The sequence below is a fragment of the Dermochelys coriacea genome, chromosome 24, assembly GCF_009764565.3.
Source record: "Dermochelys coriacea isolate rDerCor1 chromosome 24, rDerCor1.pri.v4, whole genome shotgun sequence".
Taxonomy (NCBI): domain Eukaryota; kingdom Metazoa; phylum Chordata; order Testudines; family Dermochelyidae; genus Dermochelys; species Dermochelys coriacea.
The window spans coordinates 3,752,309-3,769,043 of NC_050091.1; the positions used below are offsets into that span (position 1 = coordinate 3,752,309).

Below are 16,735 nucleotides of genomic sequence, written 5' to 3' on the forward strand. Positions count from 1 at the left end.
CCCTTTCCCTCCTTGCTCAGTTTCCCCATTTCTATAAGGGGAAGCTAAACTTACTGATGTTAACAGGGCTTGGCGCTCTGGTGACAGGTCCATAAATCCGGTGCGTCAACACAGTCAGGCAGCTGAGCCCTGTGGCCCCACACCCAGCCCTCACTCCATTGACACTGGTGACACAACCCTCCATGCACCTTGTTGAAACCTTCGGGTGGTTTATTTATTTCTGCTTCTCCTAACACCTCATCAGTGTCTGTGTTTCCCAGGCCCCGATCAGGAACCACAGACAGCAGACAGCCTCACAGCCAAGTCTGGTAGCTATGGACTCTTCCCATGCTCCGGGGGTGGGGTTGGGGTGTTGGAAACAATGAAACACCACTGAGCAAACCCTAGGGTGCCCTCCCCTTCATCCAGTGGAGTGGACAATGGGCTGGGACTCACCTCCAACACTGACCTCCTGGGTGACCTCAGGCAAGTCACTTGCCATCTCTGTGCCTTGTTTCCCCCCATCTGGAGAACAGGGTGACGAGACTGGCTTGGTGCTTTGGAGATCTATGCAAACAAAGCAGCTATACAGAGCCAAATGTTATCTACCTCCTGCAGCAGTTCAGCAGCTTGTTCAGCAACCCCAGGCACTTGGATTGGAGCATCCCTTTTCTTATACTGGGGTAAACCAGGATTAGCTCCCCTGAAATTAACTGGGGTTAAGACAGTGTATGGAAGGGCAGGTTCTAGCCAAGCCTCAGCCTAGCTGCAAAAGCTTTTTGGCACCAGACGCTGATCGACCGCCAGGTCTCCTATCCAAACCTGGGCCCAGTTACTCAAAAGTATTCGGACACAAGCAGCGAGAACCCTCCGGACAATAGCAGAGGAGCAGCTCTGCTGTAGGTAAGGCTGAGAATCACTTACCAGTCAACGGCCGGTTTTTCTAAGTGCTCTTAAATTCACATGCTGACTTGGATGGTCTTCAACATCACTGTACCTCAAAGGTCTGGGGAAGGATCAATGGCCCAAATGTGGTGTCGTTTGAGCAAGGAGTTCCCAATAGAGAACCCTCCCCCGCACCATCAAAAAAAGCACGCGATATCAAAATGTCATGATTCTCATAACCCTGGAGCACAAGTGCTTGTGGCTAGCATTTGCTAATCCCGAAAGTGAAAGTGACTAGAGAGGAAGTGAAACTGACCGGTGCTGCCCACACAGAGTGAAATGAAAACGTTAGATTCTCATTGTTCTTCTGGGTCTAATAGTTCAGGCCTTATCGGCATCACGAACAGCAGCATCTGCCTCCTAAATCTACTTCAGCAGATGGATAGGCACCTATAACTTCATGGACAAAAGACCCCAACGATTTATGGAGGAAATTATCCCTGCATCTGTCATATATGTGATTCCATCCGCTGTTGTCCACCAGAGCTCCCTGGTAATGCTGCGGACAGAACTTGGATCCTCCTGATCCAAAAAGCATGGGCCACTGCATTAAAGGAGGATTCCTGCTAGCTGTATAGTGCTTATGACACTCCGCTGAGCAGATGGCATCCAATAGAGGGCAGAAAGCTCAAAAGTACCTCAGAGGGGGTCATCCAACCCACTCCACAGCACCCTCCAGCACTGATTCAGAGGGGAAAATGCACATATACCATGTGGTGATATTCACAGCAGTCTCCATACAAGACCTGGCCAGCCAACACCTGCTTAGCTTGATAGTCCTGAGACAGGTCAGATGCAAGAACAAAAGATGCTACCCCGTGCTGGCCGATCAGCATCTCCCTTGTGTAGTGCCAGTCCCCTGGGCTCTCACACATAGCTGCACGCCACGTGAATGCTCTGAGAGGGTGACACGTTTGGCTGCTCTGCAGCCCCTGCTTAATTGGCATCTGCCTGCTTCCTCTCTGGGGACAGGCGGGGTCAGGTTTCTCCTACAGAGGATTGCCTAAATGCTTTCTAGGAGCCTGGTCAAAGAACAATCATCATAAAATCCAGCTCTTATGCCAGCACTCCTCATCAGCAGATCTCACAGCGCTTTACAAAGGAGGGCAGCATCCACTATCCCCAATTTATAGATGGGGAAACTGAGGCATAGAGTGGGCAAGCGACTGGTCACCCAGCAGACCAGTGGAAGAGCTGGGGTAAAGCTCAAGCCTCCTGAGTCCAGCCCAGTGTGTGACCCAGAGGAAGTCAGTTTCAGTTCTTTGTCCTTGTCTCCACCTTCTAAGCAACATTCAAAAGTGCCCAAGTTATTTTATGTTCAATACTTAGGCTGGCAATTGCTCTAGGGGCTGCAGAAAAGTTCTATGATCACCAGTGGGACTGGGTGACCACACAGTTATGGATGGCTCCAGGCAGCGAGTGGCTGGGTAACTATGCCAGCATCTCACTGCTGCCCTGTGTGTATTACAAACCCAGAGGACTTGGAACAGACTGACCTTGCAGCATAAAGCAGAGGTCTCCGCCTGGCACGGGCTGGGAGGAGTCCAAGGACTTAATGCAATTTATACGACATGGCAAGAGCCAATCTACACTGCAAAACAAAATTAGTTCTCCCGGCACTGTTGCACCTGGGGTATAGATGGACCCTCTCTGAGGTCATGGTGAAAAGTGACAGAAGCCAAGAGGTCAGCACTCTGGATCACTGCTAGCAGCACTATAAAGGGACAACCCAGCAGAGTTTTGTTTCATATTAAAAAGAACCACCAGATCTCAACAATACAGATGCTTCAGGGCATGAGCTACCAGTCAGGAAGAAATCTCTGTTCTTACAACACAGCACTGCACAATCTCACGCCATCTGCGGAGAGTTACACCTGCCCCTGAGGCACCCACTCACTTCTAGAGAGGAGATACGAGGCTAGGCAGAACATCCGAGCATCCCGAGTGCACAGGTTAGTTGAAAAACCAATACAATTTCCAGCCAAACCCTCAAAAATGTTGGATTATGGGCTGAAATTTTACAATTGTTGAAAAAACAAACATTTGTTCAGTTTTTTGGCAAAACAAAAAACAATTGTTAGCATATCTATCCCCCCAGCACTGCTGCAAGGCAGGGCCAGGTCACAGACGGGGAAATCGAGGCACTGAAAAGCAAAGTGACATGCCCCAGGTCGCACACAGAGTCTGTGGCAGAGGTGGGAATTGACCCTCTAATGCCAAAGCCGCCCCCCCCCCCCCCCAAACACACACACACTAACTGCTAGGCCATAATTCCTCTGCTTTGCTCTGCCTCTCAGCCCCGCTCTGTCCTTGCACTGGGGAGGTGCCTTAACCAAAAACGGATGCCCTGGGATCAATTATGTCACAGCTCCAAGGGGTGGGAGATTCCCCATCTTGCTGGGTTTAGACCCTGCTCCCTGGAGCCCCCATTCTGCTGCCCCACTCAGAGCTGCTCTTCCTACCCAATGGGACCATGTGCAACTGCCCTGTACCCAAGCACTGCAGGGTGGGAACAGCACAGGGTGGTGCTTCAGCAGGAAGATGCCATGCAGGGATACTTCTACGTGGGGAATCTGTAGGAGAGTGGAGCTGTGGTTAAAGGGGGCACGGGGTGGCAGGGTATTGGATCAATGGACTTGAACTAATTGGGGAATCCTCTGACATCTCCACCCCCCCCATGCCTCTGTAACACACACACACACACACACACACAGTATCACTGGATTATACACAACCCAGCGCTGATCTATGCATACACTTTCCACAAGCCACCCCCCCCCGCCTCTGCATGTCCCCCTCTGCAACACACACTTCTCCTTCCCCTGCACCTCCAGGCTGCTGCAAAGATCAAGGACAACTTTCCCAGGCAACACACAACGCTCCCTGCACACAACAGCACAAAGTGTTACATACACACACCCTTTCCTAGCACACACACCCCGTAAATTCTACATACACACACCCCCTTTCCCAGCATACACACAATGCTTCCAGTACACGCCACACATCCCTCTCTATGATGCGCCCACCACTGCAAGTTCTATACACACACACACACACACCTTTCCCAGCAAACACACAACACCATAGATTATATACAACCCGCTTCCCAGCATGCGCCCACCCCGGCCAATTCTATTGACACAACAACAACCAACAACACTCCCTCCCCCTTCCGCATCATACACACAACGTTGCAAAGATCTCACACACACCCCTTCCGCATCATGCACATCACCCTCCAACACACAACACTACAAACCCTTCTATCTACACACCCCTTCCTAGCACACACACCCCCCTGCCACTGTGACCCCGCACGCCCCACTACAAATCGTAGCACACACCACTGCAGTGGTGCACAACACACACACTTACACAGCTGCTGGAACTAGGGGCACAGGGGGGAGCAGCCACCCCCCGGGCTAGAGGTGGTTTCCGTCCTAGGCAGGGTTTGCAGTTTGGGTCCATGGCTCCTGGATCGGACAGACAGACAGACAGACATTTGCAGGACCCATTGAGGAGGAGGAGGAGGAGGAGCCGCTCCAGAGCCAGGACCAGCCAGGCACTGTCCCCCCCATGTGCGGGGCAGGACCCCGGTGGGGCCCCTTAAAGCCATGCCATGGCCGGGCAGGGAGCCTGGAGAAAGTGCTCCCGGCGCAGCGAGGCGTAAAACTCCCCGGGGGTGGGGGGCGGGCTGGCTGGCCCCTCCCGCCCCGGCTCCCAACGCACCTGCAACCCCAGGCTGCCGCTCACCTGCCGCCTCGCGGGGGGGTAAAGTCCCAAAGGGGGAGGTGGGGCCGCAGCGAGGGATCCTCTGAAAATTTTAACTCCCAGTCTGGAGCGTGAAAATCCTGCCCGGGAGGGTGGTGGGGCTCTGGCTGGCCTGCCCTCGCTGCACAAGGGCAGCCCCCCCCCCCCCGGCCTGTCCCCGGGGGACAACCCCCCACCCCCACACTTCTAGGGGAGCTCACACCCCCTGGCCCTGCTGCCAGGGCCTCAGCCAGTGCCCATTGGCCCCGGGGGAAGGGGGCCGGCTGGCCATTGGGAGTGTAAATTGTGCCCCTGGTTTTTAATAGAGGATTTTTAAAAAATGATCCATGAGGCAGCTGATCTGCCCAGGACCGGCTGTGGCTGGAGGGAAGGGCTGATGCTGGGTAGGTTCCAGTCCTAGTACAATAGAAACCAGAGACACACAAACAACACCCCCCCCCCATGGCAGCCCTGGGGGTGACACACTCCTGGCCCCAAGAGCTTCCAGGCGAGACTGACAGAGAACACGTGGGAGGGGTGAACTCAGGGGAAGGTACAGTCCCAAGGTCAGGTCACTCCAGGTCTCCTGAGGGTCATGGGGGGAGGGGGACCCTAGCCACTCTTCCCCACTACCTCTCCCTTACTGTGACCTAGGGCCAGAAATGGGAAAGACCCTTGGATCCCCCCCACCCCCAGTTCCAAGCACAGCATGCCCAAGGAGGGCTCAGCCTGGAAGCTGCTTGTCTGTTCTGTGTTTGTACAGCACCTAGCGCCCGTTGGGGGGAGGGGAGAGTGACGTTAGGGTTAAATTTGGGTGGGGGCTGAACTGGGGCAGGAAGAACCCTTAAGATTCTTTCTCCCCACTCCCCATGCTATAAAGCAGACCCCTCTCCTAGGACCACTGCAGAGCCAGTGACAGCCGACTGCTTGCACCAAGGGGCAGCCCCACTGCCTCACTCTGGGGTAGGGGGGAAAAGCTCCTGCTTGTGGGAAAAGGAAGAGAGGATTTCAACTGGAGGTTTAAAGCAGGAAATGACCAGCGTGGGGAAGATGGTGGGGGGAAATAATTTAACCGCAACCAGGAGATTCCCCCCAACCCCACCCCACTCCTGAAACCCACTGGGCCTCGGGGGCTGGTTGGAGAGAAGCCTCAAGGCCCAGCTCTAAGAGCTTGGGGAGGGGGCTGGTGGGAGTGGAGAGTTATTTAAAGCCAGGGATTGTGGGCAGCTTGGGGTTGCTCTGATCCTCTGCCCTCTCCAGGAACTGGTCCCAGCAGGGCAGGGAGCCCCGATGCTGGATCATGGCCCAGCTGTTCAACCATGGCGGGGGGGGGGGGGAGATGGGAAGAGCAGGAAACCCCCAAAAACCTCTCTGGATCCCCACCGGCTCTCCCTTACACAACACAACCCCACCACCCCCAACTTCCCTCCTCAACAACGGCCCTCACAGCGCCTGGAATCAGCCCTCAGCAAGGCAGCAAGACAAACATAGGCGCTTTGGGATCCATGGGGCAGCTATCTGGCCTGCTGACTGCCAGCCCCCTATGGAGAGAGGCCCCCACCTTGCGGGGGGGTGGACAAGAGGCAGGGCCCTTGCATTGATCAGGATCCTGTCCAAAGCTTCTGGGGAGCGGGCAGCCCCCCACGACTGGAGAAAGGCCGGGGCTGATGAAGGGAGAGGGAACTCAGGCCAGGGACAGAGGAGGTCCTGCAGGGAGAGCTGAGTTTGAGGTGCTTAGGCTGAGGTCCATGTTACACTTGGGGAGTCTGAATGCCGATTTAGGGCCCTCTCTCAGAGGCAGGGGCGAGACACAGGCCGGGCCCCAGGAGCCTTAGCCTTCTCTGCAAACCGTAGCCTGACGAACGTCCCAGCACTGCTCCCCCGCCCGGGCCGCCGCGCTCACTTCCCCTTCCGAGGGCTGGAGGTGACTGGCAGGACTTCTGTATTCTCGAGTAATTGGTTCCTGCTCGCCCTTCCCCTGCCTGGCTCCTGTGGAGGGGGGAGGCTGCAAAACCGGTTTGAGATTAGATTAGGGCAAATTGGAGTAACCCTAATGCAGCCAGCTGCCTGTAATACCCCCTCCGGCATACACACCCCCTACTGACCCGGCCAGGAATTGCAGCAGGTTATTAGTTTGGACTGCCCTGTTCTGCAACGAGCAACACACATTCAGTCTAGGGGACGTATCTGAGGCTCAGGGAAACAACAAGGCAAGAAAGAACCAATAGCAAGTTACTCCAAGAGACTCCGAGATAACAGAGCATCAGGCTCCATCTCTCCACTCCCATAACCATTTCTGATGCTTGGCTGGGGCCGGGTGAATCAAAAAGTCTTCAGTTCAGTGGCCAATTCGGAAAAGCCTGGTTCTGAACCACCCAAACTGAATAGTTTTTGTTTACTTTAGTGGAGGGTTTTATTTTTTTTAATGGGTTTAATAGTTTTTAAAATCAAAGCGAAGGTAAATTCCTGTCTTTCTGACACAAAGTGAATCCATTTCGACCTCTCATTTCCCACCCCATCCCCCAGCCAAAACTATTTACTACATTCGACCCAACTTTCCCCTGCCTCCATTCTTGATTCCTCCCGAGCTCCGAAAGAAAAAAGGAAAGATTTCACACACAAAAGGAAAATCGAGAATGATCTTTTTTAAAGGATCTCCTTCCCCCACCATTCTGCCAGGTCTGGCTCTTGTCTACATGAGACAGCATGGGCTAGTGGGTAGAGCAGAGGATTCCTGGGGTCTGTTCCCAGCCCTACCCCTGACTTGCTGTATGACCCTGGGCCAAAAACGATTGTTTCTGTTCCAGAAGCACCTAGAGGGCTCACCCAGTGCTCTGTCCCCCAGGCCACACTGCTAAACACCCCTACCCTGCTGAGCACACACAAGGCCCTGGGTAAACAGAAAGTTCAAGGTAGTTCAGCTGCCTGTTCAAGGGCAGGGTCTTCTCCTAACAGGAAAAGAAAACACCTGGCTGATTGCCCGCAGAATTCCCCGGGCATGGAGCTCAGCAAAAGCCCTGAGATCCTGGATAACAAATGGCCCTTGTTGGGAGGCACTGAGCTGCTAAATGCTAAGAACGCAACCCTGGCCTTTCCTCCAGGCAGGGCTTGTGGTGCAGGCAGGATTGATGGCTAGTTTTATCTCAAGTGAAAAGGACACGGTGGCCCGAATCCACAATTGGTGCAAATCAGCATCACTCTATTGACGTCAAAGGGCCTGATTCTCATCCGTACATTCATTTGTCAGCTGGCGGCATGAATTCCAGTGACACTCACTTCAAGACCACCTTGCTCTGCCAGAGAGGGGCAAAGGGGCCCCAGCGCAAACCAGAATCAGGGCTTGAGGAGCTGTGTTATTTGCACTAGCTGAGGATCCAGCCCCATGACTCAAGTGGCTGGAGGAAGAAGAGATGAAAAGGGGAATCTTTGGGTGCAGGGAGGAGGCAACATGCCAGAAACACAGCGGGGAGGGAAAACAGGTCTCTGACAAAGCACTAGGTGCTAGAGGCAGCCAAAATCCCAGGGCTTCAGCAGCAGGATCTGTTGGTTGCTATCACAAACACTGCTTTGCCCTGTGCTTCTCGCAGGGCTTCCCAAACACTAACCAAGTCCTTTTGGGGTCCATCAGGTTTAGCCTCATTTTTCCAGAAGGGGGAAACCAAGGCACAGAGCAGGGAAAGGACTTGCCTAAGGTCGCAAAGCAGCCAGTGGACCATGTTTCCTCCATTCTCTGATCAGCTGCATCCCCCAGCCCAGGCTCCCAGCCCCTGCCCAGAGCAGAAAGCTGTAGCTCATGAAAGCTTATGCTCAAATAAATGTGTTAGTCTCTTAGGTGTCACAAGTCCTCCTTTTCTTAAAGAGAAGATGCTCATTCTGCCGCAGGGGGCTTAGCAGAAGCATCCAGATATGACAGAATGAGGAGAGCTTTGATCCCGGGACCAGATTCTCCCAAAGCAGGGGGTGCCGGAATGAGGGGGCGCAGGCTGGCCAGGAGAAGCCTGGAATAGCAGATGGGAGTCAGTACTGAGGGGCATTGGCAGAGCGGTAGAGGGGAGCCCAGGGTGGGCTAGCAGGGGGCTGCGGATCAGCATTGAGGGGCATTAGCAGAGCTGCTGAGAGCATCCAGATTTTTCAGAACTATCCCTTTAAATCTGAATACAATGGACAGTCCCTTGATTAAGGGGTTGGGGAGGTGGCCCTAGGCTATATTTACTGACATGAAAATATGTTGCGGTTGCTAAATTCCAGACATTGTTTGTGTTCTGAGTGGGATGAAACTTTGATGGGAAGAACTTGGCAACAGTGGGCCAGGCTGCTGCTCCCTCTGCCAGGGGCTAAATGGAAACAGATAATATACTCCAGTTATCTCACTTCAGGCTAGGAGCTGTTATCTCGACAGGTTGGCATAGGACATGCGGCTCTGTCCAGTTCCCTGACTGGCCCCAGACTGGTGTTGGTGTCCTGCCTAGAAGGGAGACAATATGATTAGGGCAACAGATCAGAACCCAGGCATCCTGATTCCTAAACTCAATTGTGGGAGGAGGGGAGTGTTCTCCAGTGGTTAGAGCAGGGGACTGGCAGACTTCTGGGTTATATTCTCAGCTCAGGGTTGGAGCAGAGCTGGATTGGGAGTCAAGACATCTGGGTTCTATTCCTGGCTCCGTTTGACCCTGTCCAAGTCACTTGCCTTCTCTAGGCTCAATTTCCCCATATATAAAAGGGGGTTAATAACATTCCTGGGGGGGTTAGGGCATGAATGGAGGCTCAGAGACCACAGCCATAGGGGCTGGCAAGGTATCAAGGCAGAAAGGAAACCTGCGTCACTTGAATGTGAACTTTCAGCAGGCTTGTTTCTGAGGCACGAGTGGGATCTTTGAACCTAAAACTAAAGGGGTTCTGCCCTCTTCTCCCCACCTGAAACCAGATCACCAAATCTGGCACAGCCCTGCTGCCTTTAATCATAAATATCTACCCTCATTCATCCCAGCCTCCAGTCTGTCCCTGCACCTTCAACCTGCTCTAGAGTGGAGCATGAATTAAATGACAGAGCTAGGGGAGTGTTACTGTCCCCATGCTAATGTTAGGGAAACTGAGGAACAAGACGGTCAGGGAGGCAACCCCATGCTCTGGGTTGTCCTAAGCCTCTGACTTTCAGAAGGTGGGACTGGACGTCAGGGGATGGATCACTCGCTAATTGCCCTGTTCTGTTCATTCCCTTGGAAGCATCTGGCACTGTCAGAAGACAGGACACTGGGCTAGATGGACCTTTGGTCTGACCAAGCATGGCCATTCTTATGATCCAGAGGCAAGCTCCAGATAACTGCCATGAGTTCATGATGCTTGCAGAAGGATGAGGGGAGGAGGAAGGGGAGCTGGCAGTTTTTTCACTGCCTGGGCTGACAGTGTTTTGCGGATGGCGTGCGGTGTTGCTGTTACAATCCACAGGAAGTCACGATCTTTATCCCCATTTTCCAGATGGGGAAACTGAGGCACTGAGAGGAGACGTGACTTGCCCACGGTTATCCAGCAGGCCAGTAACAGGGCCAAGAACAGAATCCAAGTCCAGTGCACTGTCCACCAAATAGGAAGCACCCAGATCTGATGCAATTTCAGAGCCAGGTCAGCTATCCGGAAGCCCACTACACCGCTTCTTAGCTATCACTGGAGCAGCAGGAGACCTTGAAAACCTGCAGGGCCAGGTCTTCAGCTGTGCAGCCAACATTCTTCAGCTCTGTCCTTGTTGGGATCCCCTCGAAGGGCTAACGGGGATTTTGGTCTCTGTGACCCAAGAAGACCACCAGCCAGAGCCGGTCAGTTACGTGCCATGTTGACACCTGGCCTGCTAGAACGCAGTCTGAGACTGACCCATTTCAGGGAAGGCATTGGACACGTTAGGTGGTTCTGTTGCTCTTTTAGCCTGAGCATTTAACCAATATTCAGGGCCTTGCTGGGTCATTCAGAAACAGATGATACGAGGCAATCCTGTTAATTTACAAAGAATGAGCACAGAGTCTTGTGCCCCTGAACACAGTAGGAACAAACAACAGCCATCAATTTCCTTGTTCAGTAATCCCCACGCCTGACCCTCCAGTGCGTTCTGTGCCTAAGAGGCTCTGTCTCTGCTCTCTCTCAGTGCCATTCACGACACTGCTTCTCTTGCTATATGTTGTTCACACACCCAGCTTGCCTAACACTCACCTTGCCCCAGCCTTTGCAGTCAGGGAACCCTTCAGCCCACACAACTTAGACCTCGATTAGACCTTGCCGCTCGTTGCCTTGGGCGGTGGCTTCTATTGTTTCCAGCTCTCACTGTGTAAAAGGGGTTTAGTTACTCCTTCCCTTTAGCCTAGAAGAAGACTGCTTAGCTTTAACCAGGTTTGTGATTGTCTTAGATTAAAGGTCTGCTTGGTGGCCATTAACATATCCTGGCATAACAGTAACAGCAACTTACAAGAGAAAAGGCTCCATAACCTACACAGGTTTCAGAGTAGCAGCCGTGTTAGTCTGTATTCGCAAAAAGAAAAGGAGTACTTGTGGCACCTTAGAGACTAACAAATTTATTAGAGCATAAGCTTTCGTGAGCTACAGCTCACTTCAAGTGAGCTTATGCTCTAATAAATTTGTTAGTCTCTAAGGTGCCACAAGTACTCCTTTTCTTATAACCTACACAGACATTGATTTCCAGAAGGCTTCAAACGGGATTTAAAACCAGTCAACACCCGGGGCTGGGTTATTTTCAGCTGTGTAAAACCCACATCACTGTCAAGCCAGGGAATTGTGAATTTAACTCAACAGCGCTAGCAACCAAAGCTGTCTGCTCCAGACAGACCCAACCAGCAAAGCTCAGGAAATTTCTGCAGCATCTGCCACTGTTCCCAGTGACAGCTACCTATCTGCTCCCATTGATAAGAATCCCCTCCTGGTAGCTGATCCAAAAATAAATCAGCACTCCCTGCTGTTACCCACAGGAGCTGTTTACTGAAATCAGCCTCATCTCCACTAAGCAGCTGCACAAAATAAATATTATTTGCATCATTCAATAAAGAGGAAAATAAGCCGCTCAGTTTGCCATGTAAATTTCCAAATATGGAATCTCACTTTCAAAATATCTTGGTGCCCAAATGGGGCGGGGGAATGAGGGGGACTGACAAAATTGATAGGAGCCGTGGAGAAAGAGATGACTCAACCCTTTGATCCAGACATGCCTCTCTCCCCCTGTCCCACTAGCAAGCGGCAGGGAAAGCAGCCCAGGAGTGAGAACAAACAACAGCTTTGCAAAATTCTGCTCTATTCAGGCAAGTTAAAACATCCTTTGCTTTTTCTCTGGAAAGGGCAAATAGTTTCGGTGCATGGAATGGTAAATGCTCGTGCCTCAGCTGGGGGAGATAGGGACCTCTTGGGGTCCATCCAGCCCTGTATTTCCCTGATTCGATTTCTATGACTATTTTGCAGACCCTGTTCTGAAACTTGCCAGATTAAAAGGATCACAACAAGATGGTAGGTCACCTCCCACACCTTATCACTGACCGTTCAGAACATCCCCTGAGATCTTCCCCACTGCAGCAAAACCGTGCAAGGCCAGATCCCCCGCTCCTGTAAGTTAGCATCACTCCACTGACTTGGCTGCAGCCCTGCTGAATTACACCGGCTGGGGATCTGCTGATTACAAAGACAACCAACCACCTGTTTGCTTTGGGTGGATGAGAACAAACTCTGTGTTGCATCCATCCTTACTCACCAAGTTCTTGGCTCACAGTAATTGTGCTCCTCTTGTGTTTCTTTGGAACTAGCCTCCTGGTGGCTTGTGACTGCTTCCTTTCCAGAAATCCCACCACACACAGAACCAATACAGGAGAGTCACTCCAGAATTTTCCTGGACAGCAAGACGTCTTGTCTCCCCAGTGTTTAGGCAGCTCAGATGAACCAGCTCCGATTAGTTTTCTGTTGAGAGGCGATATATGAAAGAGCTCGGATCATCTCTGACACCTCTCCTGGTGGGGAATTCTGGCCAGTTTCCTCCGATATTGACCAATCCCAGCTGTTTCCTTCCTTCCTCCTCCTCCTCCTCTTTATTTAACTACCACCCCCAGACTCAGCAAAGCAGGCTCCAAATAAAGTGACTGAGAGTTCCTAAATTTTTATGGGATTTTACAAAAAAAAAAAAGCAGCAGCAGCAGCAAACTCTGAAATGAGCAAGACCCTGAGAAAACCAGTTAAAAAAATATGATCCTTCCATCAAGTTCTCTTGAGAGAACCCTGAGATAGGCCTTCCCAATGGAAAATCATGGCCTACAGCAAGCAGAAGCTAGGACAGGTTTCTTAAGGTCACTCGAAGCAGCATTGCCTGGTGCCTTGATTTCTCCCGGAGCTGGAACAGCAAATCCAAGGGTATTTGAGTCCAGCTGTTCCCAGAACCACAGGCTCTCCTGCCTTCTGCTTAGCCCTCACTGAACTCAGAGAGCAGGGCAAATCAGCTGTAAAAAAGGCGTCTCTTCCCCTTTCTCTGCCTTTGCTCTGTGGCTCAGAAGCTGGGGGATTGCAAACAGGAAACCTGTTTGACAGATAAAAATATTCTAACCAAAATGCCCAGAGGGGAAACAAGGTATGGCTAGGAGGCTGCTGAGGTGTGAAGAGAAAGAGGAGGGACAGAACTCTTAAGGTAGAATAAAAGTGCATGTCACATGGGAGGGGGACTGAACCCCCAGCCGGTTAAAGGACATTGGAACTGCAGGGATTCCACCAACACAGACATGCCACAACAGCGTGATTGTGCATTTGTAGCCCCATCCATGAAGTGCTAGGTGCTGTCCAGGCATTGATGAGGGACAAAGCTTGCAGTCTTGTCCACCTGTGATAATTGCACCCGGTTAACCTACAGAGAGAATTTAAACTGAAATTGTAACACTGGTAAAGCCACCCTTATTCTGGGATAACGGTATCTGGCAGAGAGAGGTAGTGTGGCCTAGTGGATAGCACACTGGACCGCGACTCAGGTGAACAGCATTCTATTCCTGGCTCTGCTGCTGGATGGCCTTGAGCAAGTCACTTTGCCTCTCGGTGCCTCGGTTTCCCCACCTGTACAATGGCAATACCAACACTGAGATCCTTTGTAAAGCATGCTGAGAGTGATGGGCTATTATTTTTTCCCCAGATCAATTTATGTTGCTTAAGAAGAGGTTTAAACTAAACAAACACAAATACTTTGGTACGTGAAACAGTGTGTGCACATGAGGGTTATGCTGGGGTAACTGATCAAATTTTCTCATGTAGACAAGGTGTTATACCAAAGTAATCAACACAGGGCTTCCACCGATTTCACTAGACAGATTTCTGTGCAGAGGGACCCTGAAATGCCCAGCTGGGTAACTGCAGGAAGTCAGGGAAAGGGGAAAAAACACAACAAAAAAGAAATTAAGCTTGTGTTACCCCAGATACCCAGCCTGGCTGTCAGATTCATAGAACTTGTAGGGTTCACAAAGGAAGGTCAGTAGCATTACCCCCATTCACAGAGGGGAAACTGAGAGCGAGGCAAAGTGCCTGGGATTAGAACCCAGATCTCGGGGAACGATTGCTCTATAAACAGTAATGCATCTGCAGAAGCGCATGGAATCACCCCGAGCCAGTTGATGCCTGAAGCCAATGGGCAGGTGATCTAGTCTCAGCTGCCATGGCTAATCTGTTTAAACAACTATACTTGATGTGCCCTTCGCTACCACAGGCCCGAGAGATGCAATTAAGATCTCTTTCTCTTCGCATTATAGCCAGCCAGGGAGCATGAATCCTGGCCATCCCAAGCACTCTATCTGCAACTGCTTTCCCTTTGGCTGCCGGGCCCACCCATTCGTGAATCTCACTTCAGATTCACACATAGAGGAACTCTTCCCTGATCTTCCTGGGGTTACAAATGTACCTTTGTCTCTTGTATACTGAGACCGTCAAGCTCTCTGCAGGGACTGTCTCTTACTCTGTGCAGCGTCCACCACAGTGGGGCCCTGATCTCAGCTGGAGCCTTTAGTAGCTGCTTTAATAAAAATAATCATTATCCTCCTCCCCTGGCTCTAATGTTCAATTTGCAACACACAGGGGCTAATTAGGCTGCAGGGAGACGTTTGGCCCACTAGAGGGAGCCAGTGCAGTTGCCTGCATTGAGTTGGCCACATTTTTCCTTATAAGTAAATTACAGGATTTTGCCCTTTTTCTGCTTCCCGGTGGCTCACGACTCAACCCCCTTTTCCTGCCAAGTATGAGCTGTTTAGACAAAGTTTCCATCTTATGGGAGCCATTGGCGAAGTGTGATTGGCGGCCTCCCCCACCCCATGGGACTGTTCCTCCCTCCTGGCTGGTCTGATTGAAGAAGACTTTTCACAGACAAAAAATGCATCCGATGAAGTGAGCTGTAGCTCACGAAAGCTTATGCTCAAATAAATTTGTTAGTCTCTAAGGTGCCACAAGTCTTCCTTTTCTTTTTTGTGAATACAGACTAACACGGCTGCTACTCTGAAACTTTTCACAGACAGGATCATAGTAAAACACCTAGTTGGATTGGCCTGGATTTGGGGGAGGGAGAATATTTGTATGAAGATCAGCTGGTGGGTGGGGCCATAACCTTTGACCAACCCCCCACCGGCTTTACGAGCTCTTCTAAATTTAGCTTTCCCCCCCCACTCCATTGAGAGAGGGAGTTTCTACTCATAGCCTAGGGGGACAAATATTTTACCCCATTTTGCGAGGGGGAATCAGGCACAGAGAAGGGAAGACACTCACCTAGGATCACTGGCAGAGGGTTTAAACCCAGGAATCCTGCCTGCCAGCCCTCTGCTCTAACCACTAAGGTCTCCCCTGTCAGAGCATGGAAAGGAACCCAGGAGTCCTGGCTCCCAAGTTGCTTCCTTAACCCACCTCTGATCATTTTAAAATCAAGATGAGCTGTTTTGCTAGAAGCTCTGTTCTAGGGATTGTTCTGGGGCTGTTCTCTGGCCTGGAGGTCAGACTAGGTGATCACAGTGGTCCCGCTAGCCTTGGGATCTAGGAATCCCTTGACCATCTGTTGGCTGGGTCCGATAAACAAGACCCGGCTCTTTTAGAGCTCTTTAAGTTTCCAAAGCCCTGGCCAAACATTAATTGTTTAATTGACAAACCTCCCGCCGGGATCACAAAATACCCAGTCCCTTGGGAAATCTGGGACAGATTCTGGACACACAGAACGGTGGCGGAAGCTCGAAGCCTCGAACCCATGGCCCTGCCTCAGCACTGACTCCTCCTTACTCAGGAAGAGAATTAGGTCACCCGCTCGGCGCTCAGCAGCACAGCCCTGCCACGCTGGGGCAGCCCCGCCTGGGAGGAGAGCGTCCCCTGCTGGGTCACCCACCCCAAACCCCCACAGCAGAGGGTGTGCTGCTCTCCCCCCTGCGCCCTGGAACGCTTTCGAGGTCTCCCTTCCAAGGACTAGCCTGGCCCCAGACAGCTTCCCTGGCTGATGTCGCCCAGGTCAGGCCTCCAAATAGCAAAAGCACCTTATCTCAAACACCCTGGCAAGATAATATCAAGGGGGTCTCATGTTTAACGGTACTTGTTTGTCTAGCATTAGCACCCAGACATCCCAACTGAGATCAGGGCCCCCTTGCACCAGGCCCTTCACAGACCCAGAGCCAGTTCCTTTGGGGGGGGGCTCAGTTATAGTCTAACGAGACGAAGGAAAGATGATTCTCCATTATACAAGGGGGGAACTGAGTTCAAGTGATTTGTCTAAGGTCATTTAGGGAGGCTAAGGCAGCGTTTGGACTTGAACCCAGGTCTCATGGGCTAGTACTCAGCAGGCCCCTCTGAGCAGCTCCAGCTGCCGCTAGCTGGCTGGCTTTTCCGCCCCCCAGACTGGCACGGAGGGGCTTTAGCCCAGACACAGGCCCAGTCCTGCCCGGCGCTGCGGTGACCCCACCCCCTCATCTCCAGCCCCAGCACCTAGCCCCAGAACTCTGCCACGGCACTTTCCTTTTCCATGACGTCGCCGGCGGCACTCCTTTGCTCGCCCGTGAACGAGCAGCATCTTGTGGCTTCAGTA

General features: G+C 51.9%; 1 protein-coding gene across 12 annotated transcripts in view; it reads right to left on the reverse strand.

Annotated features, from left to right (window-relative positions):
* Positions 1 to 14,743, reverse strand: part of LOC119848055 (death-associated protein kinase 2-like) — a 30,619-nt gene extending 15,876 nt beyond the window's left edge. For 3 of the 12 annotated variants that reach the window (XM_043501749.1, XM_043501747.1, XM_043501744.1), the window contains exon 1: positions 12,416 to 13,184. Coding sequence is in view for 6 of the 12 variants with exons in the window: in XM_038383418.2 (XP_038239346.1) it covers positions 4,303 to 4,395 (93 nt within the window). In the remaining 6 variants the exon portion in view is untranslated. Of the gene's footprint in view, positions 1 to 4,302; positions 4,685 to 6,238; positions 6,683 to 12,415; positions 13,188 to 14,587 lie in introns of those variants that run through there. The other 9 variants (XM_043501743.1, XM_043501742.1, XM_038383423.2 and 6 more) reach the window with 9 other exon arrangements.
* Positions 14,744 to 16,735: the final 1,992 nt, after the last annotated feature.